This window comes from Eriocheir sinensis, chromosome 57 (genome assembly GCF_024679095.1).
Source record: "Eriocheir sinensis breed Jianghai 21 chromosome 57, ASM2467909v1, whole genome shotgun sequence".
NCBI lineage: Eukaryota > Metazoa > Arthropoda > Malacostraca > Decapoda > Varunidae > Eriocheir > Eriocheir sinensis.
In genome coordinates, this window is record NC_066565.1 from 4,530,626 (window position 1) to 4,553,318 (window position 22,693).

The following is a 22,693-nucleotide window of genomic DNA, read 5'->3' on the forward strand; positions in this document are numbered from 1 at the left end:
CTCCTGTTGCGGGTTCTGAACCTAACCCTGAAGAGCTCGTTCTGGTGCTTGGTCCCATATCGTTGCTCCAGCGCCTGTGCCAGCCCGCTGTAGCTGCCCTTTGTCGCATTGTTGAGTTGAGCAAGGACCTCCAGCGCCGCCCCTTTCAGGCTAGTGGCCAGCTGTACCGCGCACTCTTGGTCATCCCATCCGTTCCGAGCTGCCATCAGTTCAAACTGAGCGCAGTAAGCCTCCCAGGAGACCTTGCCATCAAACTCCTGAGGCTAATTCTTTCTAACAGGCGAACCCAGCAGACTCATGGGGCTGGCGGAACTTCTTGCGGGGATAAACTCAGGCGAAACAGGGCTCAAACTACCCCGGACTTGCGTAGGAGAAGCATCTTGGGTACAACTAGCCCCTGCAGGCACTGGCTGTCCATTTCCACCCAAGCATTCTTCAAGGGCCTTCACTCTGTCACTTACTTTTAATATTTCTTTGTGTGTCGTCTCCCGTACCACCTCCATCTCTTGTTGAAGATTTGTGTGTTCTTTCTCCACTTCTATCAGGCGTTGTCCCAAGTTCGTGGTCACATCAGTCATTTCTCTTCTCACTGATTCACTTCCATCTTGTACTGCTTTTAGCTGTAGCTGTAATCCTGTGAAGCGATCTTCTAGCTGTTCTTTGAGTTCTTGGAGTGTTCCTTCTTGTTGTTGCTGTGCTCTTTCTTGTTGTTCTTTGAGTTCTTGGTGTGCTTTTTCTTGTTGTTCTTTGAGTTCTTGGAGTGTTCCTTCTTGTTGATGCTGTGCTCTTTCTTGTTGTTCTTTGAGTTCTTGGTGTGCTTTTTCTTGTTGTTCTTTGAGTTCTTAGTGTGCTCTTTCATGTTTCCCCCCCTGTAGTCTCAAGGCTTCCAAAAGTTCAGCCAACATGTCGTCCCTCTGGGCAGCTTGGGAACGAGTCTCCATGGCGAAAAACAAATGGCTACACTCCTGACACCAGTGTTAAGCCGGACGTGTTACTTGGGTTCCGTGTCGCCGTCACAAGACTCCGTGGGAGGGAGATATGTAAACACTTTGCACAGCTTCCGTTGTTTAATATTCTTCCTTAGTAGTACACTTCACTCTGGCTCTTCACTTACCACTAGCTTACTATGACTGGGACTGGGCTCCTCTTGCCCTCTTCTCCTATGTGTGTATATATATATATATATATATATATATATATATATATATATATATATATATATATATATATATATATATATATATATCCAGAACAGTACAGTCTAGAATGTAACAGTCTATTTTAGATCATACAAGAACATGTATCAAAAATATATACGAGTTGGCAACACTACCCGCCTGGCGTCTGGCCATGCCCCACGGGGCTCTCCCTTGTTCCCCGTCCCCTGCTCGCTTCTCCCGGAGCCTTCTAGAGGCCTATGGTCGCCGGGGGCTTCCAGCTAACACAATGTGTGTGCTGAGAGAGTGTGGAAGAAGTAGTGCCGTGTGCCATGTGTGGAGGTGATTGGATGTGATTACATGGAATGAGTTGAAAAAAGGATAGAATAGAAAAGTGAAAGTGAGGCAAGGAAGGTAGTTCAGGTGAGTTGCAGTGGAAGCAGCGAAAGCAGTGAGGGGGTGGGGTGATATTGGGTGGAGTACTGAAAGCTAAAAAGAGAGAGGAGGCTAGATTTAGATAATGGATGAAGCTTCCAGCACAACAGTATGATGTGCTGAGAGAGGTGTGGAAGAGTGAAGCGAGTGTGATGTGTGGTGATGGAGGTGATGTGATTACATGGATTGTTAAAAGGATAATGGAAAGCAAGGAACAGATCGGCAGGTTAGTACCAAGGTATGCAGTGGTGAAGGCATTGAGGGCATGAGGTGATATTGCATACCTTTAAGAAAGATTTAGGCCCTTAGGATAAGGATAAAGTCAGGATTGAAGAGACTGCACGGAAGGTTTGCTTGTGGAGTGTGCATGAGAGCAAATGGATTAAAAACTGCATGAGAATGGTTGGTGACAGTGGTATGCGAGTCAGGTGGGTGAGCAGAGAGGAAGGGAGGAGTTTCTTTGAATGGAAGGTGACTGACAGAAATAGTGAGGGTCTAGAATGGAATGTGAGAAAGTGGAAGAAAGAGAGACAGTGCAGTGAAAGGTGACGGTCTGAGGAGGTGGAAGCATGTGATGGAGCGAAAGAGTACTTTGGAGTGGTACAGGAAAGGAAGCCGCAGTGTGTCAGCTGGTATGATGGAAGCCTGGGTGGTGATCTCTTCCAAGCTCGAGCGCAGTGTATGAATGTGAATGCAAGAAATTACAGGTGGTCTGAGTCCCGCAGCAAAGTGTGTCAGATGTGTGACAGGGGTGTGGAGGAAACTGTCGTGCATGTGATACTGGTGTGTGGGAGGCACCGGAGAGAAAGGACGGAGATGATGAGGGTGGCACTGAGTGAGATGGGCTGGGATGTGAATGGGAGGATTGCAAGGACAGAGAGGGAATGGATGCTGCTGCTGCTGGGACTGAGTGATGAAGCAAATGATAGAATTATAGAAGCCATGAAGAGTTTTCTGGAAAAGATGTGGTGTGCAAGAAATAGGGAATTGGAAGATTTGTAATGGATACTGCTTGTGTTGTTTTATTTTTACAGGGTGTGCCGATACGAAGGCCTGACTCTCCAACGGGTCACCTGTACAGCAAGAGCAAGAGCAACAACAACAACAACAACAACAACGCCGAGGCCCGAGCAGCATCCCATCTGGCCCTGCCCAACCAGCCCCCTAAAACACCCCAGAAGAAGAAGACGACGAAGGCTCCACACCCACGGGCCAGCGACACCCTCAGCCCCAACACTGCCAGGACAACACCTCCACCACCGCCGCCGGGAAGTCCACTCCCTCTGCACCGGCCTCACAGCATCCCTGGCCAGGCTCCACACCCACGGCCCTGCGACACCCTCAGCCCCAACACTGCCAGGACAACCACCTGCTGGCCAGCGACACCCTCAGCCCCAACACTGCCTTCCAAGCCCTCAAGTGTACACAGACCTTCCTGCAGAAGTCCGGCCAGCCTGACAGGATCCCCACCCTGGTGACAACGACACACTAACAACAGCCTCCGGTATTTAACACTGACGGGGCTCAGGAGGCCGTGGTCCCACAGCCTAACGGGCCCTTTGAAACACTCCAGAAGAAGAAGAAGCATGAGTACCCCGGACAAGCAGGAGCAGACTGCTGCAGGGGGCAGGAGGGTCAGTGGTCAGCAGATGAAGCAACTTGCTGCTAGCAACTCCAGCAACAAAGGAGAGAGGAAGTTTGTGTGTCTGGAGTGTGGAAAAGAATTCACCTCAAGGGACCGCTTTAGATATCACACCCTTACACACACTGGTGTGAAGAACTATGAATGTAAGGAATGTGGGAAAAAATTCTTTCATAAGAGTAACCTTGATAAACACACCCTTACACACACTGGTGTGAAGAACTATGAATGTAAGGAATGTGGGAAAAAATTCACCCAGAAGGGTAACCTTGATAGACACAGCCTTACACACACTGGTGTGAAGAACTATGAATGTAAGGAATGTGGGAAAAAATTCATCCAGAAGAGTCACCTTGATAGACACACCCTTACACACACTGGTGTGAAGAACTATGAATGTAAGGAATGTGGGAAAAAATTCAGGCGGAAGGATGACCTTCTTACACACACTGGTGTGAAGAGTCATGAGTGTGAAGAGTGCGGGAAGAGGTTCAGTGTGAAGTCAGCACTCAATCGACACGTCTTCAGGCACTATGGCCTTAGAGAGTTCAAGTGTGATGTTTGTGGAAAGCTCTTTAAGACAAAGTGTGACATTGCTAAGCACATGAAGATCCACTTCTGAAGTGTGTCTGCCTACAGTAGTTATAGTGACCAGGGTGTTAGCAGCAGCTGAGCCTGATAGGGAAAGGGAAGTGAAGGATAGGTAAAAGTGATCTTGTAAGACAAGGAAGAAAGAAGGCTTGCCTGTGAAGTGATAAAAGGAGAGGAGCCACAGCAAGAAGAGGAAGGGAAATACTGATGGCTGACTTTCCACAGCTGTGGCAGCTGCACCTGGGCCTGGAGCCTGGTTGAGTCTCACAGCTACAGTGAATTACTTACTCCTCTGTGAGGTGAAGGGCAAGAGAATGTCACCTAACACTAAAGTAGCTGGAACATGTATTTATAAACCATTGCTGCAGCAAAAGAATCAATGCCTTACAGTGGTGTGCTTCACCCAAGAGTACCACTGATGCAAGTGATAATTATGACCATGTTCTCACGTCTGCTCAGCGTAATCCAAAGGTTTGGATTATGTCGCTGTGATTCATGTCTGGGTAAAGGATTCATTAGTCTCCTCATCTCTTTTCCACTTCTCATCTCATACTTCCACTACTAATCTCATTCTTCCACTATTCATCTCATTCTTCCACTGCTCATTTCATTACACTCTACTTTACTATTTCGTGTTTGTTCTTCATTCATTCATCATTTATTCCTTTCGTTCCTTCTTACCTTCCTTGCTTCCTTTCCTTCTTCAACGCCCTCGCCTTCTTCCCTCCCTGTCCTCCTTCCATAGGGTCTGCACTGTCTGAAGATCTATGTAAATCTACTACTACTGATTATAATAATATCACGTTAATATGGCAGGTGGTTTTTGTTCCCTTGGCGTCACTTTGGGTCAGTGGGGACGCCTGTGCCTTGTTGCTAGTCACTAATAATGGCTCAAGGACACACTACTACCCTCCATGTAATATATAATAGTAAGCCGAGGCCAAGTCCCTGTGTCCGAGTCCCCTCCTCTGTGAACCATCCTGCTAGTTAATTATGCCCTCTAATGAGTTACCTGTGTGTTTGATAACTTGTATTTTGTCACCTGTATTTTACCTGGTTCTATCTTTTGTTGTTTGTTTTCCTTTTCTGTTCCCTTGTTAATGATTTCCTCTATTTAGTTACCTTTTTGCTTCTTAATAATTATGCCTTCTAGTGAGTTACCTGTGTGCTCGTTAACCTGTATTTGTCACCTGTTGCCTTTCTTTTTGCTGGTTAATGGTCACTTTGTTTTCCATGTCCCTCCCTCATTAGTAATTCCCTATAGTTAAGTTGTATTCCTGTCCCTTACTAATGGTATCTTGAAGTCTTAAGTCTTACCTAATTTTGTCTTTGTATCATTAAGTCATAGTCAGTGTTCAATCTTTTGAAACTTATTAGATTTTTTCTTTAAAACAGTTTGTGTTTTTGGCATACACGTCTTGTAGCATATTCCATAGATCTGTTGCTCTGTTGGGAAAGCCGGATTTTCATATAGCCTTCTTAACTTAATCCTTTCTCTATGTAATTTGTCTATTTGTGATCCATAGCTCTGTCTGGAAAGCTGGATTACCTCACGTCATTAGAATGCAATTGATACCTTTTCTTGGGCTTTGGAAAGAGTTGATGTGAGGGGAAGTGTTGAGGATGCCCGCCTACAGTCCTTGCTGAGCAGTTTCTGTGTCTTTCAGAGCGTGTGAAGCAGTTTGCCAACCTGGTCCTGGTCCTCATGATGCTGTTCGCCAGGTACAATCACTGGATGGTGGGCGACAAGTTTGAGAGACTCGCCCCCTCACTGGTAATTATGCCCTGTTGTCATTTTTCCTTCTCTCTGTTCAGGGGCAGGACCCAGTGTTTTTTATGCCTTTTTTGTTTTATTGCCCTTGAACTCTTAAAGATAAAACTACATAACCTCCCCTAACCTAACTTAATCTCCTCTAACTTAACCTTACCTAACCTCCCTTAAAACCCAAACCTCCCCTAACCTTACCTGACCTCCCATAACCTTTTATAACCTCACTTAACCTCACCTAACCTCCCCTAACTTAACCTATCCTCCCCTTCCCTAGCCTACCTTTACCTAACCACCCCTCCCCTGCCCCCCAGGTGTTCTTCTTCATGCTAACCTGCTGGCTCATCGTTGAGTACCAAATCCACCGGAAGGAGAAGATGGATAAGGCGGCAGCAGCGGCCAAGAAGTCACCCGCCACAGCCGCCGAAGGGAAGGACGGAGGAACAGCCACCAACTCCATTGCTGGCGGCTTCACATCTACTCTCCTCTCCTCCTCCTCAGTTGCCTCCACCTCCTCCTCCTCTCAACATGGACGGTCGAAGAAGGATGTTTAGTGTGGAGGTGTTTGATTGGGGTATGTGGTTCGGTGTTTTTACTTTCATTTTGTGTGTGTGTGTGTGTGTGTGTGTGTGTGTGTGTGTGTGTGTGTGTGTTTACCTAGTTGTGACATACGGGAAAAGAGCTATGCTCGTGCTGTCCCATCTCCATACTGCTCTTGTCCAACTTTTCCTTAAAATCATGTATTTACCTATTTGTATTTACCTATTTGTAGTCTACAGGGCCCGAGCTAAGCTCTAATAGTCCCATCTCCATATCTACTTTCATCCAGCCTTTCCTTCATTTGATGGATACTGCTCACCTCCGTGTGTGTGTGTGTGTGTTTGTGTGTGTGTGTTTGCTACCACATTGGTGCTGTCTCATAAACATCAGCCACATCAGTGCTGTCTCATAAACAACATCAGCCATATCAGTGCTGTCTCATAATAACAGGATCTCGTGGGGCATTTTCAGCCACAGATGGTAAAGAATGGAGCCCGATACCTTTCATATCACTAAATCATTATATTTTTAATTGATAAAGAAAACCAAAATCTCCATGTTGTCACGACAAAGGGATCAGAGCCAAGGGGGCAGAGACGCTGCCTTGGTCCAGGTCTTGGGTCAGGGCTGTTTGACTAGCCTTACACCCGCTGCACTCCAGATTTTGACAGTACAGTAAACTCTTTGGTATCTGGGTTAACCCTTTCATTGCTAAGCGCTCGCAATGAGACTATCCCCTCAGGCGCGCTCGGGAACCCCAGCGAGGGAAGGGGATCTCTTTTAACTTCTGTATCTCAAAATCTATTCATCACAGCTAAAAAACAAAAACACCATTGGAAAGAGGAGGCCAAGATCTATATGATTCGGTAATGTAAGCCTCTCTTGCGAAAGTACAGGCACATTCAGGGGGTGTTGCCTGTGAAGACGTACATTTATACGTGCGCGACGGTCAGCTGTAAGGCAACTACTGTAGATCTCTTGATGATGGGGTGCTGGCAAGGCAGTATTGCCAACTGCAAAATTTACAACTATTTGGCCAAAATATCAGTCAGGTGATAGGTGAAGCTTTGCAAAAATGTCGCTATATTGGTCAACAACATCCACCAGTTGCTCGTCCGTAGATTTGCCGCACTGGGCTGACATGATTTTCCACCAAATTTAGTGAAGAATCCACTCAATTTGCAATCCTGTGTTGTGAGAATTAGTGTTGGAACACTCTCATACACAGGAGATTTGACTGCAGCTGGAGCTTGCAGGGAGCGTTTAGCACCACCAGCAAATACGCTTAACGCCCGCTGCAAGCGTTTAGCAATGAAAGGGTTAATAGAGAGCCACGGGGCACCCGGATATGGGAAAACCCCAAATATGGTGTAAGTTAAGCTAGTCTACGGACCCGAAAACCCAACATTTGCCTACCTCATTTATCATCGCTACAAACGAAGCTACTTAAGATCATGCCCATAAGCCCACGACAGCCTTCCACGCCAGCGCATACGTATATATATGAAACAAGTGCAGGGACAATATGTTAGAGCCGTAAAAAAGAAAATTATGTTATGGGTTAGGCTACATTTCAGCCGCAGCACCACCACCCCGCCCCGCTTGTCCTGAGAATGTATATCCTTATTATCTCACAAACGGAGCTACTTATGCCCACGTCACTCCTTTATGCCTGCGCACACGTGGATATATGAAACGAGTGCAGGAAGGATGTATTATAGCCGTAAAAACGAAAAAATGTTACCGGTTACGTCAAACTGCCTGCCTTACCCCGCCGCCCCGAGAATGTTTTACCTTGTTTTCTGCAATATTGCATTATCTACGCTAACGCCAGTGTAGGCAAGCCTTTCCCCATCCACAGTGAATGCGTGGGCGTTGTGGCATCTCTTGCAAACGATAATTAGTGACTTAACCTAAGAAAAATTGTCGGGGCGTTGCAGAGCTGGTGAGCACCTGCCATGCCCCAAGGACGCGGGTGCTATGTTAAGATTCGCCCTTAACGGGGTAATTAACACTTGTACACCCTGCTGGCCTAGGTAAGCGCCGCAGACACCACACACAGGCAAAGCAATGCCTGGAGAAGTTAGGGCACACACACAAAAGCAATTAACTGGGCCATGGTGAACGTAAACAATGGCGGGCGGGGCGCTTGTTGTGTTGTGGTGCGCAAGGTAAAGAGAATCTCTTTACCTTGGTGGTGCAGTACGCCGTCCGGGCAGAGCTTAGAGGCAATGCGCGGGCAATTTGAACAACTTTTGGGGGAAAAAAATCACACTTTTGAAAACTCCCGGATATGGGCGAGTTCGGATACGGTGCACCCGGATAACTGAGGGTTTACTGTAGTTCCTTCTGACCACGTCATACTAGTCATCCTTCTTTTTAGCCATTCTGTGTAGATATGATGAGGGGGTCAAGAATGGGACAACTGCCCCATGTTAGCAGGTGGTGTTAGGTTTGTTCAGTTATCATTTTCAATACGTAATTACTGACTTGTGACAGGCTTGACAATGTGGCTCCAACACTGGCGCGGGAGCAGCAGTGGCGTGAGTCTAGAGATCTGTCTCTCTCTCTCTCTCTCTCTCTCTCTCTCTCTCTCTCTCTCTCTTTATGAGGTTCTTGAATTATTGTACTCCATAAAACACACACACACACACACACACACACAGAAAATAAACAGTGGCAAACCGCATTCTTCCTTTTAATCTCTCTCTCTCTCTCTCTCTCTCTCTCTCTCTCTCTCTCTCTCTCTCTCTCTCTCTCTCTCTCTCTCTCTCTCTCTCTCTCTCTCTCTCTCTCTCTCTCTCTCTCTCTCTCTCTCTCTCTCTCTCTCTCTCTCTCTCTCTCTCTCTCTCTCTCTCTCTCTCTCTCTCTCTCTCTCTTCTCATTGGGTTAGGCAGGTTACATTGGGGTAAAACAACACCCCTTAATATGAGGTGGAATGTGGTAACCTGATAAGGCAGGACTAAAGTACATATTTACCCTTATTTGTTTTCTCAGTGATTCTAACATGCTGGATAATTTTTTTGTGTACTACATATAATTTTTAGCGTCCGTACATGGCCATAAGGCTATTTACACTTGTTTTCCTAACTGTTTCTGCTAGTGTGATCTTTTTGTTACGTAATGATTCGTAGCCTATTTTCACTTTTTTCATTATTCCCGCTGGCTTTACTGTAGAATGGGGCAATTGAGACCGGGTTTTCCAGCTTTTTTTTCAGTCAAAGGTTTATAAAAGCCAATGTATATGGTGAACTTTTTTACTTAGAATAAGAGAGATAGGTAACATCATAGTGCATAATATAAATGAATAGTGCATAGTGCATAATATAAACATAATATAATTTTAAATGAAACTGAATACATATACCTGTGTTCTAGGTAGCTCAAAAAGCAGTCTCAATTGCTCCTTGCTTGGGACAATTGAGACCAAATTCAAAAAACTTCTGTCTCAAGTAGGATGGTCGTGCATTTTATTATTATTATTATTATTATTATTATTATTATTATCATCATCATTATTATTACTAATACTATCAGCCTGTTTGAAGGTGTCAGGAGTATACTGGGCCCTGTGAGAACCTTTTCTCTCGTAGGTGCGCACCATCCCGAAACAAAACAGAAGTGTGTACCATTTAGCTGCGGTCTCTTTTACCCCATTATGGTGGTCTCAATTACCCCATGTTATATAAACATCAATACAAAGTAAACATTAACATCGATCACCTCCACATTGGTTGTATACTTACATAGGATGCCTGGCTACAGATCACAGATATTGGACTTGGCTGGGGGACATGGCTTTTGTACAGCACACAGCGTTACTGGGTCACATTCCTCGAATATACATGCACAAATAAACAGGAATGACGGGTACTTGTGGAATGAGTGAAAAGATGTGGTATACATTTTCACTTTTTTTTTATTTATTTATTTATTCATTTATTTATTTATTTATTTATTTATTTATTTATTTTTTTTTTTTATGTCTACGCCTTTAGCGCTGGTAGGCTTGCTTGAGGGGCCTGGATGGCAGTCAGCCCCAGCCCATCAAGGCACAGGCAAGTGTTTATAGTGGCGCCATCTTCTCTTGGCTCATGCTGCCCCCCGGAACTCGTTCTTGATTAATTTGGATGGTTTCCTCTACAGTCCGGGTAGGTGGATGGTCTTCAGGACAGCATGTGGGTAGCTTTAAGCCACTCAGCGGTGACTGAAAAATCCGAGGTGGTAGCGTGGGGATTCGAACTCGCGTCGTCCATCACGCGGTGAATGTGGGCCCAGCACGCTACCACTCAGCCACCGCCTACCCAAGTACTGAATGTCTACAAAACAGAAGTTAACAGAACAGTCCTACCTATTATAGTTTTTTTTTTTTTTATATAATTTTTAAAGGAAACTTCCTTAGCTGGTCTCAGTTGCCCCAGGTGGTCGCAATAGCCCCATTCTACAGTAACTTTTTTTTCATTGCCCGTTTTGTTTCCCTTTTTCTTTGCCATTTCTCCCTGTATGATATTTTTTTAACACTGTCAGCTTATTTTTTTTTTCCCACCTCGTTTATACATATGATCTCCTTTTTGACATTTACGATCTTCATAATGGCTAACGTGCCCACATACGAGTCTGCAGACCTTGGTTCAAATCCTGGCCTGGGCAGTCAATGCACATCTCACCCAGCTGTTCATCCTCCCTCTTGGGTTGGTCATTATATGGGTACCTGAGGAAACTTGGGGAAGGTTAACTGTGGTAACCTGGATGTCACACTAGCCATGTCAAGTCCCTACCTTGTCATTTTCTTGGACACCTGTCATGCGTCAGGTGTTAGGCAGTTAAGTCAGGCCCGTCACATTGCACCTGGGTTTCCGTGGTGAGGAATGATCACAGTAGACTCATTTTTAGTTCAACAATGAGACCATCAGCATTGTTAATCATAGCTGCTGTTTACAGATGAGGTGGTATTCCTATGCAGGGAAGCAGTTTACAGAAAGAAACACTGCTCTAAAACCTGTTGCTATGTATACTATGAATACATTGGTGTTGGTTAGTGGCAGACAAACAGCAGTAAAGAAACATCAGTGAATTAGTGGTGTGATAAGCTTGTGAAATCTCAAAGTTGGTTTCTGATTCTATTTAGTAGTATGTATGTACAAAAATATAATAGTATTTACGGAATAGATCTACCGGATCAATAAATGTACAAGATTCATAAACAATGGCGTAATGGGTAAGACGTGGTCTGGAGAGAGTAACTAAGGTGGTGGGCGTGAGCTCTCACCTGGGTGTGCGCCATATTGACGGCAAGTGAATGACAGCTCAGCGACTTCACCTCACTCCGTAGGATTAGTGGCCCATGCAGACTAAACCCTTTACACCTCCATGCCCCTGCCCACCCATCCCTCATTCCTCTCCTTTCCTGCCTGTCCATCCTCCTCTTCTCTCCCCTGCCACATGTAACCTGCCACATTCACAGAGTAAAGTGAGGTCACTGTCTGTCACTGCAGCTCTAAGAACAAGCCATTCTAAGCCTGTGTTCTGCTTCCCTGGGCCTGGGTGTGGACAGTGTCTTGTCCCACCAGCCAGGAACAGTTGATCATGGCCAAGACAAGAACAGTTGTGTGAAGTGTGGGACTTTTTTCGGTGAACTGTTTAGCAGCTGTCATTAGTATACAGTCGGCGCAAAAATAGATGACAAAAACATTGTGCGATCGTAGGGTTAGAGATCATGACACCACAATAATCATACCATGGCAAAACTTCCTTACTCACTTGTTAGTATTTTGTTGGCATCCCACGTCTCCTAAGACACTCTTGCAGACGTTTAGGTGCAGAATCGGAGAGGTTTTTCAGTTGGGAGGGGTCTAAATCGCGCCATATCCTGAGAAGGGCCGCTTTGGAATGGTTGAGGTGTCGAACTGGTGTAATTTTCTTTTCATTATTGCCGACAAATTTTCAATAGGGTTAAGGTCAGGGGAGTTTCCAGGCCAATCATCGAAGAAGTCAACCTGACAGTCTCGCGGCCATCCCTTCACACTCTTCGCTGTGTGGCAAGGTGCACTGTCTTGCGTGAAAAAATTAGCGTTAGCCTCTTAAAATGAGTCTGGTAAATGATCCATTAAGAGTTCTAAGTAATTTTGGCTGCTTAGTCTAATGTTTTTTGGTAATATTACAAAGTGTCCAACACCATCGTACGCAAATGAGGCCCACGCCAAAAGAGTATCAGGGTATTTTGTGGTGTCGTGTGTGTACTTGGGGTGGTAGGGGTCACTGCCCGGGCGCCGGTACACCCTGCCTGTCCTGTTGCCACTCACAGAAAATGTAGCCTCATCGCTCCACAATACTTGCCTCCACTTAGTAATGTCCCAGCCTCTATATTTCCTACAAAACTTAACTCTAATAAGTGGTTTTGGCCTCGGTTTGTAGCTGCTGTGCTTCAGGTTCTTTTCTTTCAGTTCCTTTGCTGTTAGGCGAGGATCACATTCTATTTCCCTTTTCATAACATTTAAAGTTCGTTGAGTAACTTTTTTTCTCCTCCCAGGCCGCGTTTTATGCACTGGGTCAGACGTCTCGCCACCATCCTTGAACCACTTTACCCACCTGTACACAGTCCTCTGTCTAACACCAGTTAACTATTTCTTTCATTGTTTTCCTGCTTTGTATAAAGCAACCACAGACGCTATTTTATCATCAGTAATAGGCAGTTTAGTAGCCATTCTTGGTTGAGGTGCGGGGATATGCAACAATAACTTGCATGAAACGACAACTCGGGATTGCGTGCAAAAAAAGCTGCCTGTCACTCAACTGTCAAACTTATACTAAAACCGTTGATGCGTGACCATCCTCAAGGCCACCGTTAATCTTGAGTTGCCAAGTCAGATTTAATAAGTTTTCCGCTCTCCCATACAACCCCTTGATATACATTGCATGCCGCGCGGAAGATGACATCGAGAGATGTTTTTGTCATCTTTTTTGGCGCCGACTGTACAGTTTGTCATGGCTGTTTTATCTTAGTGAGGGAGAGAGAGGAATGTGGCTGATAAAACAGGTAGGATCATTTACAGGCTGTGTGGTATTATACTTTATTCTGTGAGGGACAAACTGTAATGTTTCTCCTTCAGGTGGAGGTGCTGGAAGGTCAGCCATGCCAGGTGAGAAGGTCCCTGGGGAGTGGAGGCTGCCGGAACACCTCGGCTGTCCTGCACCTCCCGGCAGGGCAAGCAGGTGCCACCCCTCCTGGAACACCCCGACTGTCCTGCACCTCCCGGCGGGGCAAGCAGCTGCCACCCCTCCTGGAACACCCCGACTGTCCTGCACCTCCCTGCGGGGCAAGCAGCTGCCACCCCTCCTGGAACACCCCGACTGTCCTGCACCTCCCGGCAGGGCAAGCAGCTGCCACCCCTCCTGGAACACCCCGACTGTCCTGCACCTCCCTGCGGGGCAAGCAGCTGCCACCCCTCCTGGAACACCCCGGCTGTCCTGCACCTCCCGGCGGGGCAAGCAGCTGCCACCCCTCCTGGAACACCCCGACTGTCCTGCACCTCCCGGCGGGGCAAGCAGGTGCCACCCCTCCTGGAACACCCTGACTGTCCTGCACCTCCCGGTGGGGCAAGCAGGTGCCACCCCTCCTGGAACACCCTGACTGTCCTGCACCTCCCGGCGGGGCAAGCAGCTGCCACCCCTCCTGGAACACCCCGACTGTCCTGCACCTCCCGGTAGGCAAGCAGCTGCCACCCTCCTGGAACACCCGACTGTCCTGCACCTCCCTGCGGGGCAAGCAGCTGCCACCCCTCCTGGAACACCCTGGCTGTCGTGCACCTCCCAGTGCAAGCAGCTGCCACCTCCTGGAACACCCGGCTGTCTTGCACCTCCCTGCGGGGCAAGCAGCTGCCACCCTCCTGGAACACCCGGCTGTCTTGCACCTAGCAGCTGCCCCTCCTGGAACACCCCGGCTGTCTTGCACCTCCCTGCGGGGCAAGCAGCTGCCACCCCTCCTGGAACACCCCGGCTGTCCTGCACCTCCCTGCGGGGCAAGCAGCTGCCACCCCTCCTGGAACACCCCGGCTGTCCTGCACCTCCCTGCGAGGCAAGCAGCTGCCACCCTCCTGGAACACCCCGGCTGTCCTGCACCTCCCTGCGGGGCAAGCAGCTGCCACCCCTCCTGGAACACCCCGGCTGTCCTGCACCTCCCTGCGGGGCAAGCAGCTGCCACCCCTCCTGGAACACCCTGGCTGTCTTGCACCTCCTGGCGGGGCAAGCAGCTGCCACCCCTCCTGGAACACCCCGGCTGTCCTGCACCTCCCTGAGGCAAGCAGCTGCCACCTCCTGGAACACCCGGCTGTCCTGCACCTCCCTGGCAGCTGCCACCCTCCTGGAACACCCGGCTGTCCTGCACCTCCCTGGGGCAAGCAGCTGCCACCCTCCTGGAACACCCGGCTGTCCTGCACCTCCCCTCCTGGAACACCCTGGCTGTCTTGCACCTCCTGGCGGGGCAAGCAGCTGCCACCCCTCCTGGAACACCCCGGCTGTCCTGCACCTCCCTGCGGGGCAAGCAGCTGCCACCCCTCCTGGAACACCCAGGCTGTCCTGCACCTCCCTGCGGGGCAAGCAGCTGCCACCCCTCCTGGAACACCCCGGCTGTCCTGCACCTCCCGGGGGGGCAAGCAGCTGCCACCCCTCCTGGAACACCCCGGCTGTCCTGCACCTCCCTGTGGGGCAAGCAGCTGCCACCCCTCCTGGAACACCCTGGCTGTCTTGCACCTCCTGGCGGGGCAAGCAGCTGCCACCCCTCCTGGAACACCCCGGCTGTCCTGCACCTCCCTGGGGCAAGCAGCTGCCACCCTCCTGGAACACCGGCTGTCCTGCACCTCCCTGCGGGGCAAGCAGCTGCCACCCCTCCTGGAACACCCCGGCTGTCCTGCACCTCCCCTGGGCAAGCAGCTGCCACCCTCCTGGAACACCCTGGCTGTCCTGCACCTCCCTGCGGGGCAAGCAGCTGCCACCCCTCCTGGAACACCCCGGCTGTCCTGCACCTCCCTGCGGGGCAAGCAGCTGCCACCCCTCCTGGAACACCCCGGCTGTCCTGCACCTCCCTGCGGGGCAAGCAGCTGCCACCCCTCCTGGAACACCCCGGCTGTCCTGCACCTCCCTGCGGGGCAAGCAGCTGCCACCCCTCCTGGAACACCCCGGCTGTCCTGCACCTCCCTGCGGGGCAAGCAGCTGCCACCCCTCCTGGAACACCCCGACTGTCCTGCACCTCCCTGCGGGGCAAGCAGCTGCCACCTCCTGGAACACCCTGGCTGTCCTGCACCTCCCTGGGGCAAGCAGGTGCCACCCCTCCTGGAACACCCTGACTGTCCTGCACCTCCCGGCGGGGCAAGCAGGTGCCACCCCTCCTGGAACACCCTGACTGTCCTGCACCTCCCGGCGGGGCAAGCAGGTGCCACCCCTCCTGGAACACCCTGACTGTCCTGCACCTCCCGGCGGGGCAAGCAGCTGCCACCCCTCCTGGAACACCCCGACTGTCCTGCACCTCCTGGTGGGGGTGTCTGCCCAGCCCTGGGGAGGCAGGTCACCAGGGCAGGACTGGTGGGTCTGTGGTGCCGAGCCCAGTGTGTGGGCTTTCGAGGGAGGACACTGCCCGGGAGTCTGGGATGACCTGTAGAGAAGACAACACATGAGGAAGGACCACAGGAGCTAGCAGCAGTGAAGGATCCTGAAGGGTGCATCACTGAGGGCAGGGACTTGACCCCAAGCATTCAAGGTGATGGCGGGCACCACACCACTGGACCACCGATGGGCCACGCCTGCCACACAGCCCGGCACCGTGGCCCTCGTGCCAGGAAGGGAGGGGACCACACCCACACTGGCAGCCAGGCGTGTGACCTTCCCAGTAAGACGTGTTCATAGTTTCTCTGCTGTACATAGACTCTGAGTGTGTCTCCCTGGATGGATTACACACCTGGCTGTCTGCTGCCAGTGTGTGTGGCCACCTCCCCTTCCTGGCCACAAGAGGCTGCAGTGCCGGGTCCAAGGCTTCTTCCCAGTGAGGCCTGATGGTCGGCCCAGCCCGTTCTGGCGCCATCTTGCATTGGGTCATGCTGCCCTCCCGGAGCTCATCTTTAATCCTAGAATCTAGGGTCCAGGTTGATAGGTGGTCTTCTGGACAGCATGTGGGTAGTTTTAAGCCACTCGGCGGCAGCTGAAAAATCCCAACTTGGTGGCACTGGTAAGGGATTGAACTCGCGTCCTCCTGAACGCGGGGCCGTCTCGCTATCCATTCAGCCACCGCCTCCCCTAAAAAAAAATATATATATATATTACAGGACTCCCAGGATGTGACCCCACAGGTTGTTGACAAACCCCCCAGACACATTAAAGACCCTCCCTCTCTCTCTCTCTCTCTCTCTCTCTCTCTCTCTCTCTCTCTCTTTTAAGCCACTCAGCGGTGACTGAAAAATCCGAGGTGGTAGCGTGGGGATTGATAGTGGGCCCAGCACAAGGGTCTCTCTCTCTCTCTCTCTCCTGTGGGTTGAGTTGTTAATGGGTGACATCTCTTGGTGCGGGAGAGCTTGGAGCAATGCCACAACGTGCTCTTTAGTCTCTTCCGCCACACTGGAGCGCTGCTGCTGCTCCCTGGAGCAAAGAGAACACAAGGCTGTATAAGATTATTTACCACAGCACTGTACAGTAGTGTAGGATGTGTGCATGTGAACATGAAGTAACAAGTGTACAGTGTAAACACACACATCAACTCAGGAATAATACACACTATTCACTAATAAACAAAATGTGTGATGAATATTTTAAAGTTTGTAATAACTTGAATAAGATCCTTATTATTACCTTAAGAATGTGGCACAGCTGGCATGTGTGGACTGGCTCTAAGTGGTGAAGGAAAACTTATCTAGTGAGTGGAGGTGAAGGTGGTGGGCAGGAGCAACAGGAGGCAATGGGTTTTGAAGCAAAGTACTCAGCCCAATGAGCCCTCGGCCGTCTGCTGTTTGGAAAGCGTTCACCCGATAGAGGCTCAGAGCAAAGCTTCCTCAGAGCTCAGACAGCAGGTCGCAGGTCATTCGTATTGACATGGCACTCACTATCCTCAGCCAGACCCTGACATGCCTCTCCTTGTAGCCCTTTGTGACAGCCCTGCATTGGTTCCAATTCCCAATGAGGCTACGAGGAGATGATTGAAGTTTATAAATTGATGAAGGGCTTTAAAATAAGGGGGATATTAATAGGATTTTGGTTGTAAAAGAGCCGGGTAGGACATGCACTCCTTGGCAGCTCAAAGGGTCTCACGTTTGAAGGTGTCCCACAGTTCTACAGGGTCCTCCAGGGTGCTGAGCACATTGAACCAATTTGAGACTGTCACTGCATACTCCTGAGATGCCAGGCCCTTCAGCCTCTCGAGATGGAACACAGTATTGATGCATCTTGAGATTCTTTTTGAAATGACATGAAGCTTGAGTGTTGCAACAACAAGCCTAAGGTCAGTTGCAAAGAACTCAGCACTCCAGTAAACAGTGCAGTTCTGAAGGATCCTCCAATCAGTGCTTATGAAGATGTGGTCAGCCTCCTTAACTATCCCTCCGGCATCGCTATACCAAGTTCAGCAGTGCAGCTCTGATCTCAGGTACCAAAAACCTGCACTTCTCAACTGTGGAGGTAGGATTAGGAGGCGGCGGCGCGCAGTGGGAAAAAGTGAAGTAGAGTCCGCCATCTTGGGACTGGCAAGAAGCAAGTGTCGGCCGCTCCCAGCCTCACCTAGGCTTAGCTTTGATCTGACTGCGCTCTACCTAGACCTCACTATAGATATGAATCACTGCATTCAGTCATTTGTCAAAGTCAATGGACTGTGTGTGGACGTGCCTCACGGGCTGCTCACGATGCCAGTGTCCTGTGCTGAACACGGCTGCAGCGCGAGGTTTGATAAGGAAAAATACCCTACACTTACATTTCACAACTAAGTAATATTAGGTGTAATCTAAAACTAAACTGAGGTGAAGATAAACTACGCAGTAACTGATAAATGGAGTAAGATTTCATTATTAAACTACAGACTTCAGCCTACTGAGTGTGGTGTTATAGCTTCTTATTAGGTATTATGGAATGAAATATTCTTAAAAGTAGTTGTCTTAGCAATGGTGAATATAGATAAAAAAATAAACTTCCGTTGTCAATATAGGTATTCCTTAACACTTATTATAAAATCTTAGTTATATGCGACAAGTGAAAGTTGATCCTTCACTCACTAGTTAAAGTAAAGGATAGAGGAAACTTGGTATATCCTTCTGATGGTGTTATTGATATTTGTAACACTTCAGAAAAACTGTTCAGAGAAAGAGTGTCAAGCAACAATTTAGGGCAGGGGGCTGTTAGTAAGTTAGTTATTTCAGTGCTGGCTTATTGCAACCAAAAAAACATATTCCCCACCATAACTAATCACATGCATGACACAGACCCTCAGGAAAACCACCTGCGTCTGTTAGTTAAGGCAGTTGCTGAGACATATTTGCAGGTACGGCTTAAGTATGATGCTACACAGATAACTAATAAATCAGCAAGTAATATTAAGGTAAGGAGCCGTCACCAAACTTATTCATTTCAGTGGCCAATAAATACAAACCAAACCTACTTTCAATTTCTCTTGTTAAATTTAGGATGGATGATTTTATAATAGTGTACTTATAATTATATACTTTACAATTAACTAATAAATCAGGTGTTATTAGTTGTGCTATGAACATTTATTATCCACAAGATATAAAATCAGGGTTTAGGTTACGTGAAAAATGGTCGTTAATGCATGTACGTATATTTGTATCTCTAGTATGTAGCTCATTGCACTGAAAATACTCATTTTCGCGCATGAGTACTTGTTTTAATACAATTAAATATTAATTTGAAAAGTACTTGAAATAATAATAAAAATGTCTTGGTCTAAAAGCAAGAAAAAAGTTGTAGTACCTTAACAGATAGTGAAACAATTGATAAAAACATTTAATAAAGCTACTGATACTAAGGGTTGGCGCGGCCATCCTGCCAGTCCTGGGCGTTGGCCAGCGCAGGCAAACTGGCTTCACTTTCCTGGGACACCTCACCCAGCTCGCGCCGTCTCCTCCTAATCCTACCTCCATGTTCTCAACCTTCTGGATCTTGCAAAATTCAGGAGGTGAGAGCTGTTGGTGTTCCTGGTACCAGAGCCATAGGGACCATCACACAGCTCGTAGACAACCTTGTCAGCGCCAGCGGTTACATTGAAGTCGCCCAGGACAATGAGTGTGTCCGGGGGAGGGCACTGGTCTAATACAAAGTCGATTTTTTTATTTACAGTAGAGGAAACAGTTCAAGGGCAAAAAAGAAGTGAATAATAATGAAAAAAAAAAAAGCCTGCTACTCAATTGGTACAGTGTGTGGTGTTATGATGGTCAAATTGGAGATATAAATGATGACGGTTGAGCTGATCGTGTCTCCTGTGCTCATTGTGTCCTTGCCCCTTAAGCCTGTGGGCGGGGCAGGAACCCAGCATCCCAGGACACAGGGCACGGGGGACATCCAGGTTACCACAGAGTGCCTTACCCTGGGGCCACAGGCAGTACATTTATTCCCCAGCTCCAAAGGGACACTGAATGGCTGTGTGAGCTGGACGCCGATTGCCTGAGGCCGGGATTCGAACTCTGGCCGGTGGATTCGTAGCTAGGCACACTAACTGGCTACACAGAACACGAACAAGCCTTGAGTCGCACACACGCCTGCCCAGACCCAGACCAAGCCCCTCCCAGGCATGGCCACCCCCCAACCATTAAGGACACCTCTCTCTCACCTAACTTTACTAACTATGTAAAATTCTTTGACTACTTGAGCTCTGAAGTGGAGCACATCTTGACTCACTCTCCCTTTGCTGAAATCTCCACCTTCGGAGATTTCAATGTTCACCACCAGCTTTGGCTTTCATCCTCTTTCACTGACCAGCCTGGTGAACAAGCCTACAACTTTGCTCTCCTCAGTGATCAAGAGCAGTTGGTTCAGCACCCTACACATATTCCCAACCACCTTGGGGACCGGCCCAACATACTTGACCTCTTCCTCACCTCTAACCCTTTTGCTTACTCTGTCAAACTGTTATCTCCTTTGGGCTCCTCCGATCACAACCTTATTTCTGTATCCTGTCCTATCGCTCCTGTACACCCTCTGGATTCACCGAAGAGGCAATGCTTCTGGCATTTTGACATTTTGCTTCAGCTCGGTGTGACGACCCGAAGATGTACTTTTCCGATTTACCATGGAATGATTACTGCTTCCAGGATAGAGACCCATCTGTGTGTGCCCAGCGCATCACAGAGGTGATTGTCTCTGGAATGGAGGCATACATTCCACGTACTTTCTCTACTCCTCATGCTAAAAAGCCTTGGTTTAATCACGCTTGTTCTCGTGCTATCAAAGATAGAGGCAGCTCACAAAAGGTACCAGAGCCTTCGCACTCCTGCTAACCATGATCTTTATATTTCCACCCGGAATCGTGCCAAATTTATTCTTCGACTTACCAAAACCTCTTTCATAAATAGAAAATGTCAAAACCTTGCTTTTTCTAATTCTTCCTGTGACTTCTGGCATCTAGCCAAAAATATCTCCTCCAATTTCACTTCTTCATCTTTCCCTCCTCTCTTTAACCCTGATGGCAGCATCGCCGTCTCATCTATCTCTAAGGCTGAACTCTTCACTCAAACTTTCTGTAACAACTCCACTCTGGACGATTCTGGGCATATTTCTCCTACTCATCCCCCCTCTGACTCCTACATGCCTGTTATTAAGATTCTTAAGAATGATGTTTTCTATGCCCTCTCTGGCCTCAACTCTCAGAAGGCTTATGGACCTGATTGAGTGCCTCCTATTGTCCTTAAAAACTGTGCTTCCGTGCTGTCACCCTGCCTGGTCAAACTCTTCCGCCTCTGCCTATCAACATCTACCTTTCCTTCCTGCTGGAAGTATGCCTTCGCACAGCCTGTACCTAAGAACGGTGACCGTTGAGACAATGCCTTTATCTTAATCCTTTTACACATGACAGAAAGGACACAGTAATACATGGAGGGTGACACAGGGCTGGGAGAAGACAGCCGTGAGCTGTACCAAGATGGTCAAGGGGAACTATGGTGAGAGGGGAAGGAAGACACAGTAATACATGGAGGGTGACACAGGAACTGGTGGATAGGGAAAGGATTGGTAATGGGACTGGTGGATAGGGGAAGGGTTGGTAATGGGACTGGTGGATAGGGGAAGGATTGGTAATGGGACTGGTGGATAGGGGAAGGATTGGTAATGGGACTGGTGGATAGGGGAAGGATTGGTAATGGGACTGGTGGATAGGGGAAGAATTGGTAATGGGACTGGTGGATAGGGGAAGGATTGGTAATAGGCCTGGTGGATAGGGGAAGGGTTCTGGCACACACTTTCCTGCGAACCTTCGCACCAGGGCGTCAATATCATTGCTACGTGCAAGCCGGGGTGCACCTTTCAAGTGCGATACGCCGCCCGGACAGAGCTTAGAGGTATCACGTGGGCAATTTGAACGACTTTTGGCAGCGCGTAACAATTGTTTTTAATTTTTTGGAAAAAAATCAAATATTTTTTAAACTCCCGGATATGGGCGAGGTCGGATATGGTGCACCCGGATAACTGAGGGTTTACTGTACTATCCAAACCCCTTATGCAAGAGTTAAGCAGCATCTCCATTCTCTTATCCCCTTCACTGGTGAACTCTTGAACAGCCTCCCTTCATCTGTATTTCTTCCTGCCTATGACTTGACCTCTTTCAAGAAGAGTGTATCAAGACACCTCTCCACCCGAAATTGACCTCTTTTGGCTACTCTTTACCGTCATCTTTTATGGGAGCAGCGAGTAACAGGCTTTTTTTGTACTTTTTGTTGCCCTTGAGCCGTGTCCTTTGATGTAAAAAAGAAAAAAAATGGGTTCCACTCATGCAAGATCAGGATGGGATGTCTTAGGATACGTGGATGGCAGTTTACACCACATCAAATCTCCCGAGAAAAACCTTTGCGGTCAAAGGGCGTTAAACCAATTTATAGTTACAACCAGAGACATTTAGAAACTTATATAAATTATATCTCAGAGCCAACAGATCCCTAAAAATGACATACTCTGATAATGGGAAGTAAGCATATAGCTCTTGGGAGGTGTAGGAAATGGCAGAGTTCACGTGGATATTTTTCTTTACTATTAAATGTGGTGTACTGTCAAGGTTTACTGTCTTTAATGCTGAAAATAACATTGTGACCAAGGAGACTAGTGTAGAGGGGGGGTGTATCCAGGCAACTCTTCAGGCCGAACTTTTTTCCTTATTTTTGGCATTCATAGTTTTTTACACTACTGTGTGTAAGGGTGTGTGCGTCAGTGTTTGTTAGGTCTGACCTGTTTTACACATTCTTGGCATGGGTAGTTTTTTACACCAGTGTGTAAATGTGTGTTTGTCATGATTATCCTTTCAAATGAATAGTTTTCCACATTCTTGGCATGGGTAGTTTTTTCCACCAGTGTGTGTAAATGTGTTTGTCG

The 22,693-nt window shown here is 48.1% G+C and overlaps 1 protein-coding gene and 1 long non-coding RNA gene across 58 annotated transcripts; one reads left to right on the forward strand and one right to left on the reverse strand.

The window, feature by feature from the left end:
* Window positions 1-3,495: 3,495 nt before the first annotated feature.
* LOC126984648 (proline-rich protein 36-like) lies at window positions 3,496-15,647 on the forward strand. Of its 8 annotated transcripts, none has more exons than XR_007737187.1 (5): window positions 3,496-4,124; window positions 5,493-5,599; window positions 5,908-6,167; window positions 13,243-13,681; window positions 15,008-15,049. XR_007737187.1 is itself a non-coding variant. In XM_050838512.1 (5 exons), exons 3-5 carry the CDS (start codon window positions 6,122-6,124, stop codon window positions 15,528-15,530), a joined length of 567 nt encoding a protein of 188 aa, XP_050694469.1. In that variant the 5' UTR covers window positions 3,496-4,124; window positions 5,493-5,599; window positions 5,908-6,121; the 3' UTR covers window positions 15,531-15,647. The 8 variants fall into 8 exon arrangements, 2 of the variants coding, with proteins under 2 accessions (XP_050694469.1, XP_050694470.1); XR_007737186.1 differs by lacking the exon at window positions 15,008-15,049 and adding an exon at window positions 14,901-14,942; XR_007737188.1 differs by lacking the exon at window positions 15,008-15,049 and adding an exon at window positions 14,789-14,830.
* Window positions 13,192-20,183, reverse strand: LOC126984649 (uncharacterized). Of its 50 annotated transcripts, none has more exons than XR_007737192.1 (7): window positions 15,654-19,696; window positions 14,882-14,937; window positions 14,602-14,657; window positions 14,364-14,419; window positions 14,141-14,196; window positions 13,775-13,830; window positions 13,192-13,662 (listed from the first exon to the last, which is right to left on the reverse strand). It is a non-coding gene; the product is annotated as an uncharacterized LOC126984649 (long non-coding RNA). The 50 variants fall into 50 exon arrangements; XR_007737193.1 differs by lacking the exon at window positions 14,141-14,196 and adding an exon at window positions 14,252-14,307; XR_007737200.1 differs by lacking the exons at window positions 13,775-13,830; window positions 14,141-14,196; window positions 14,364-14,419 and adding exons at window positions 14,714-14,769; window positions 14,989-15,044; window positions 15,098-15,153 and having other exon boundaries at window positions 13,192-13,718.
* Between the last annotated feature and the right edge of the window lie 2,510 nt (window positions 20,184-22,693).

Coding starts and splice junctions, on each gene's coding strand:
- LOC126984648 (XM_050838512.1), top strand. CDS start 6,122: ATGGACGGTCGAAGAAGGATGTTTAGTGTGGAGGTGTTTGATTGGG. Junction 6,168..13,242: donor TGTGGAGGTGTTTGATTGGG/GTATGTGGTTCG, acceptor TTTCTCCTTCAG/GTGGAGGTGCTGGAAGGTCA. Junction 13,682..15,448: donor CCTCCCGGCGGGGCAAGCAG/GTGCCACCCCTC, acceptor TGGGGCAAGCAG/GTGCCACCCCTCCTGGAACA.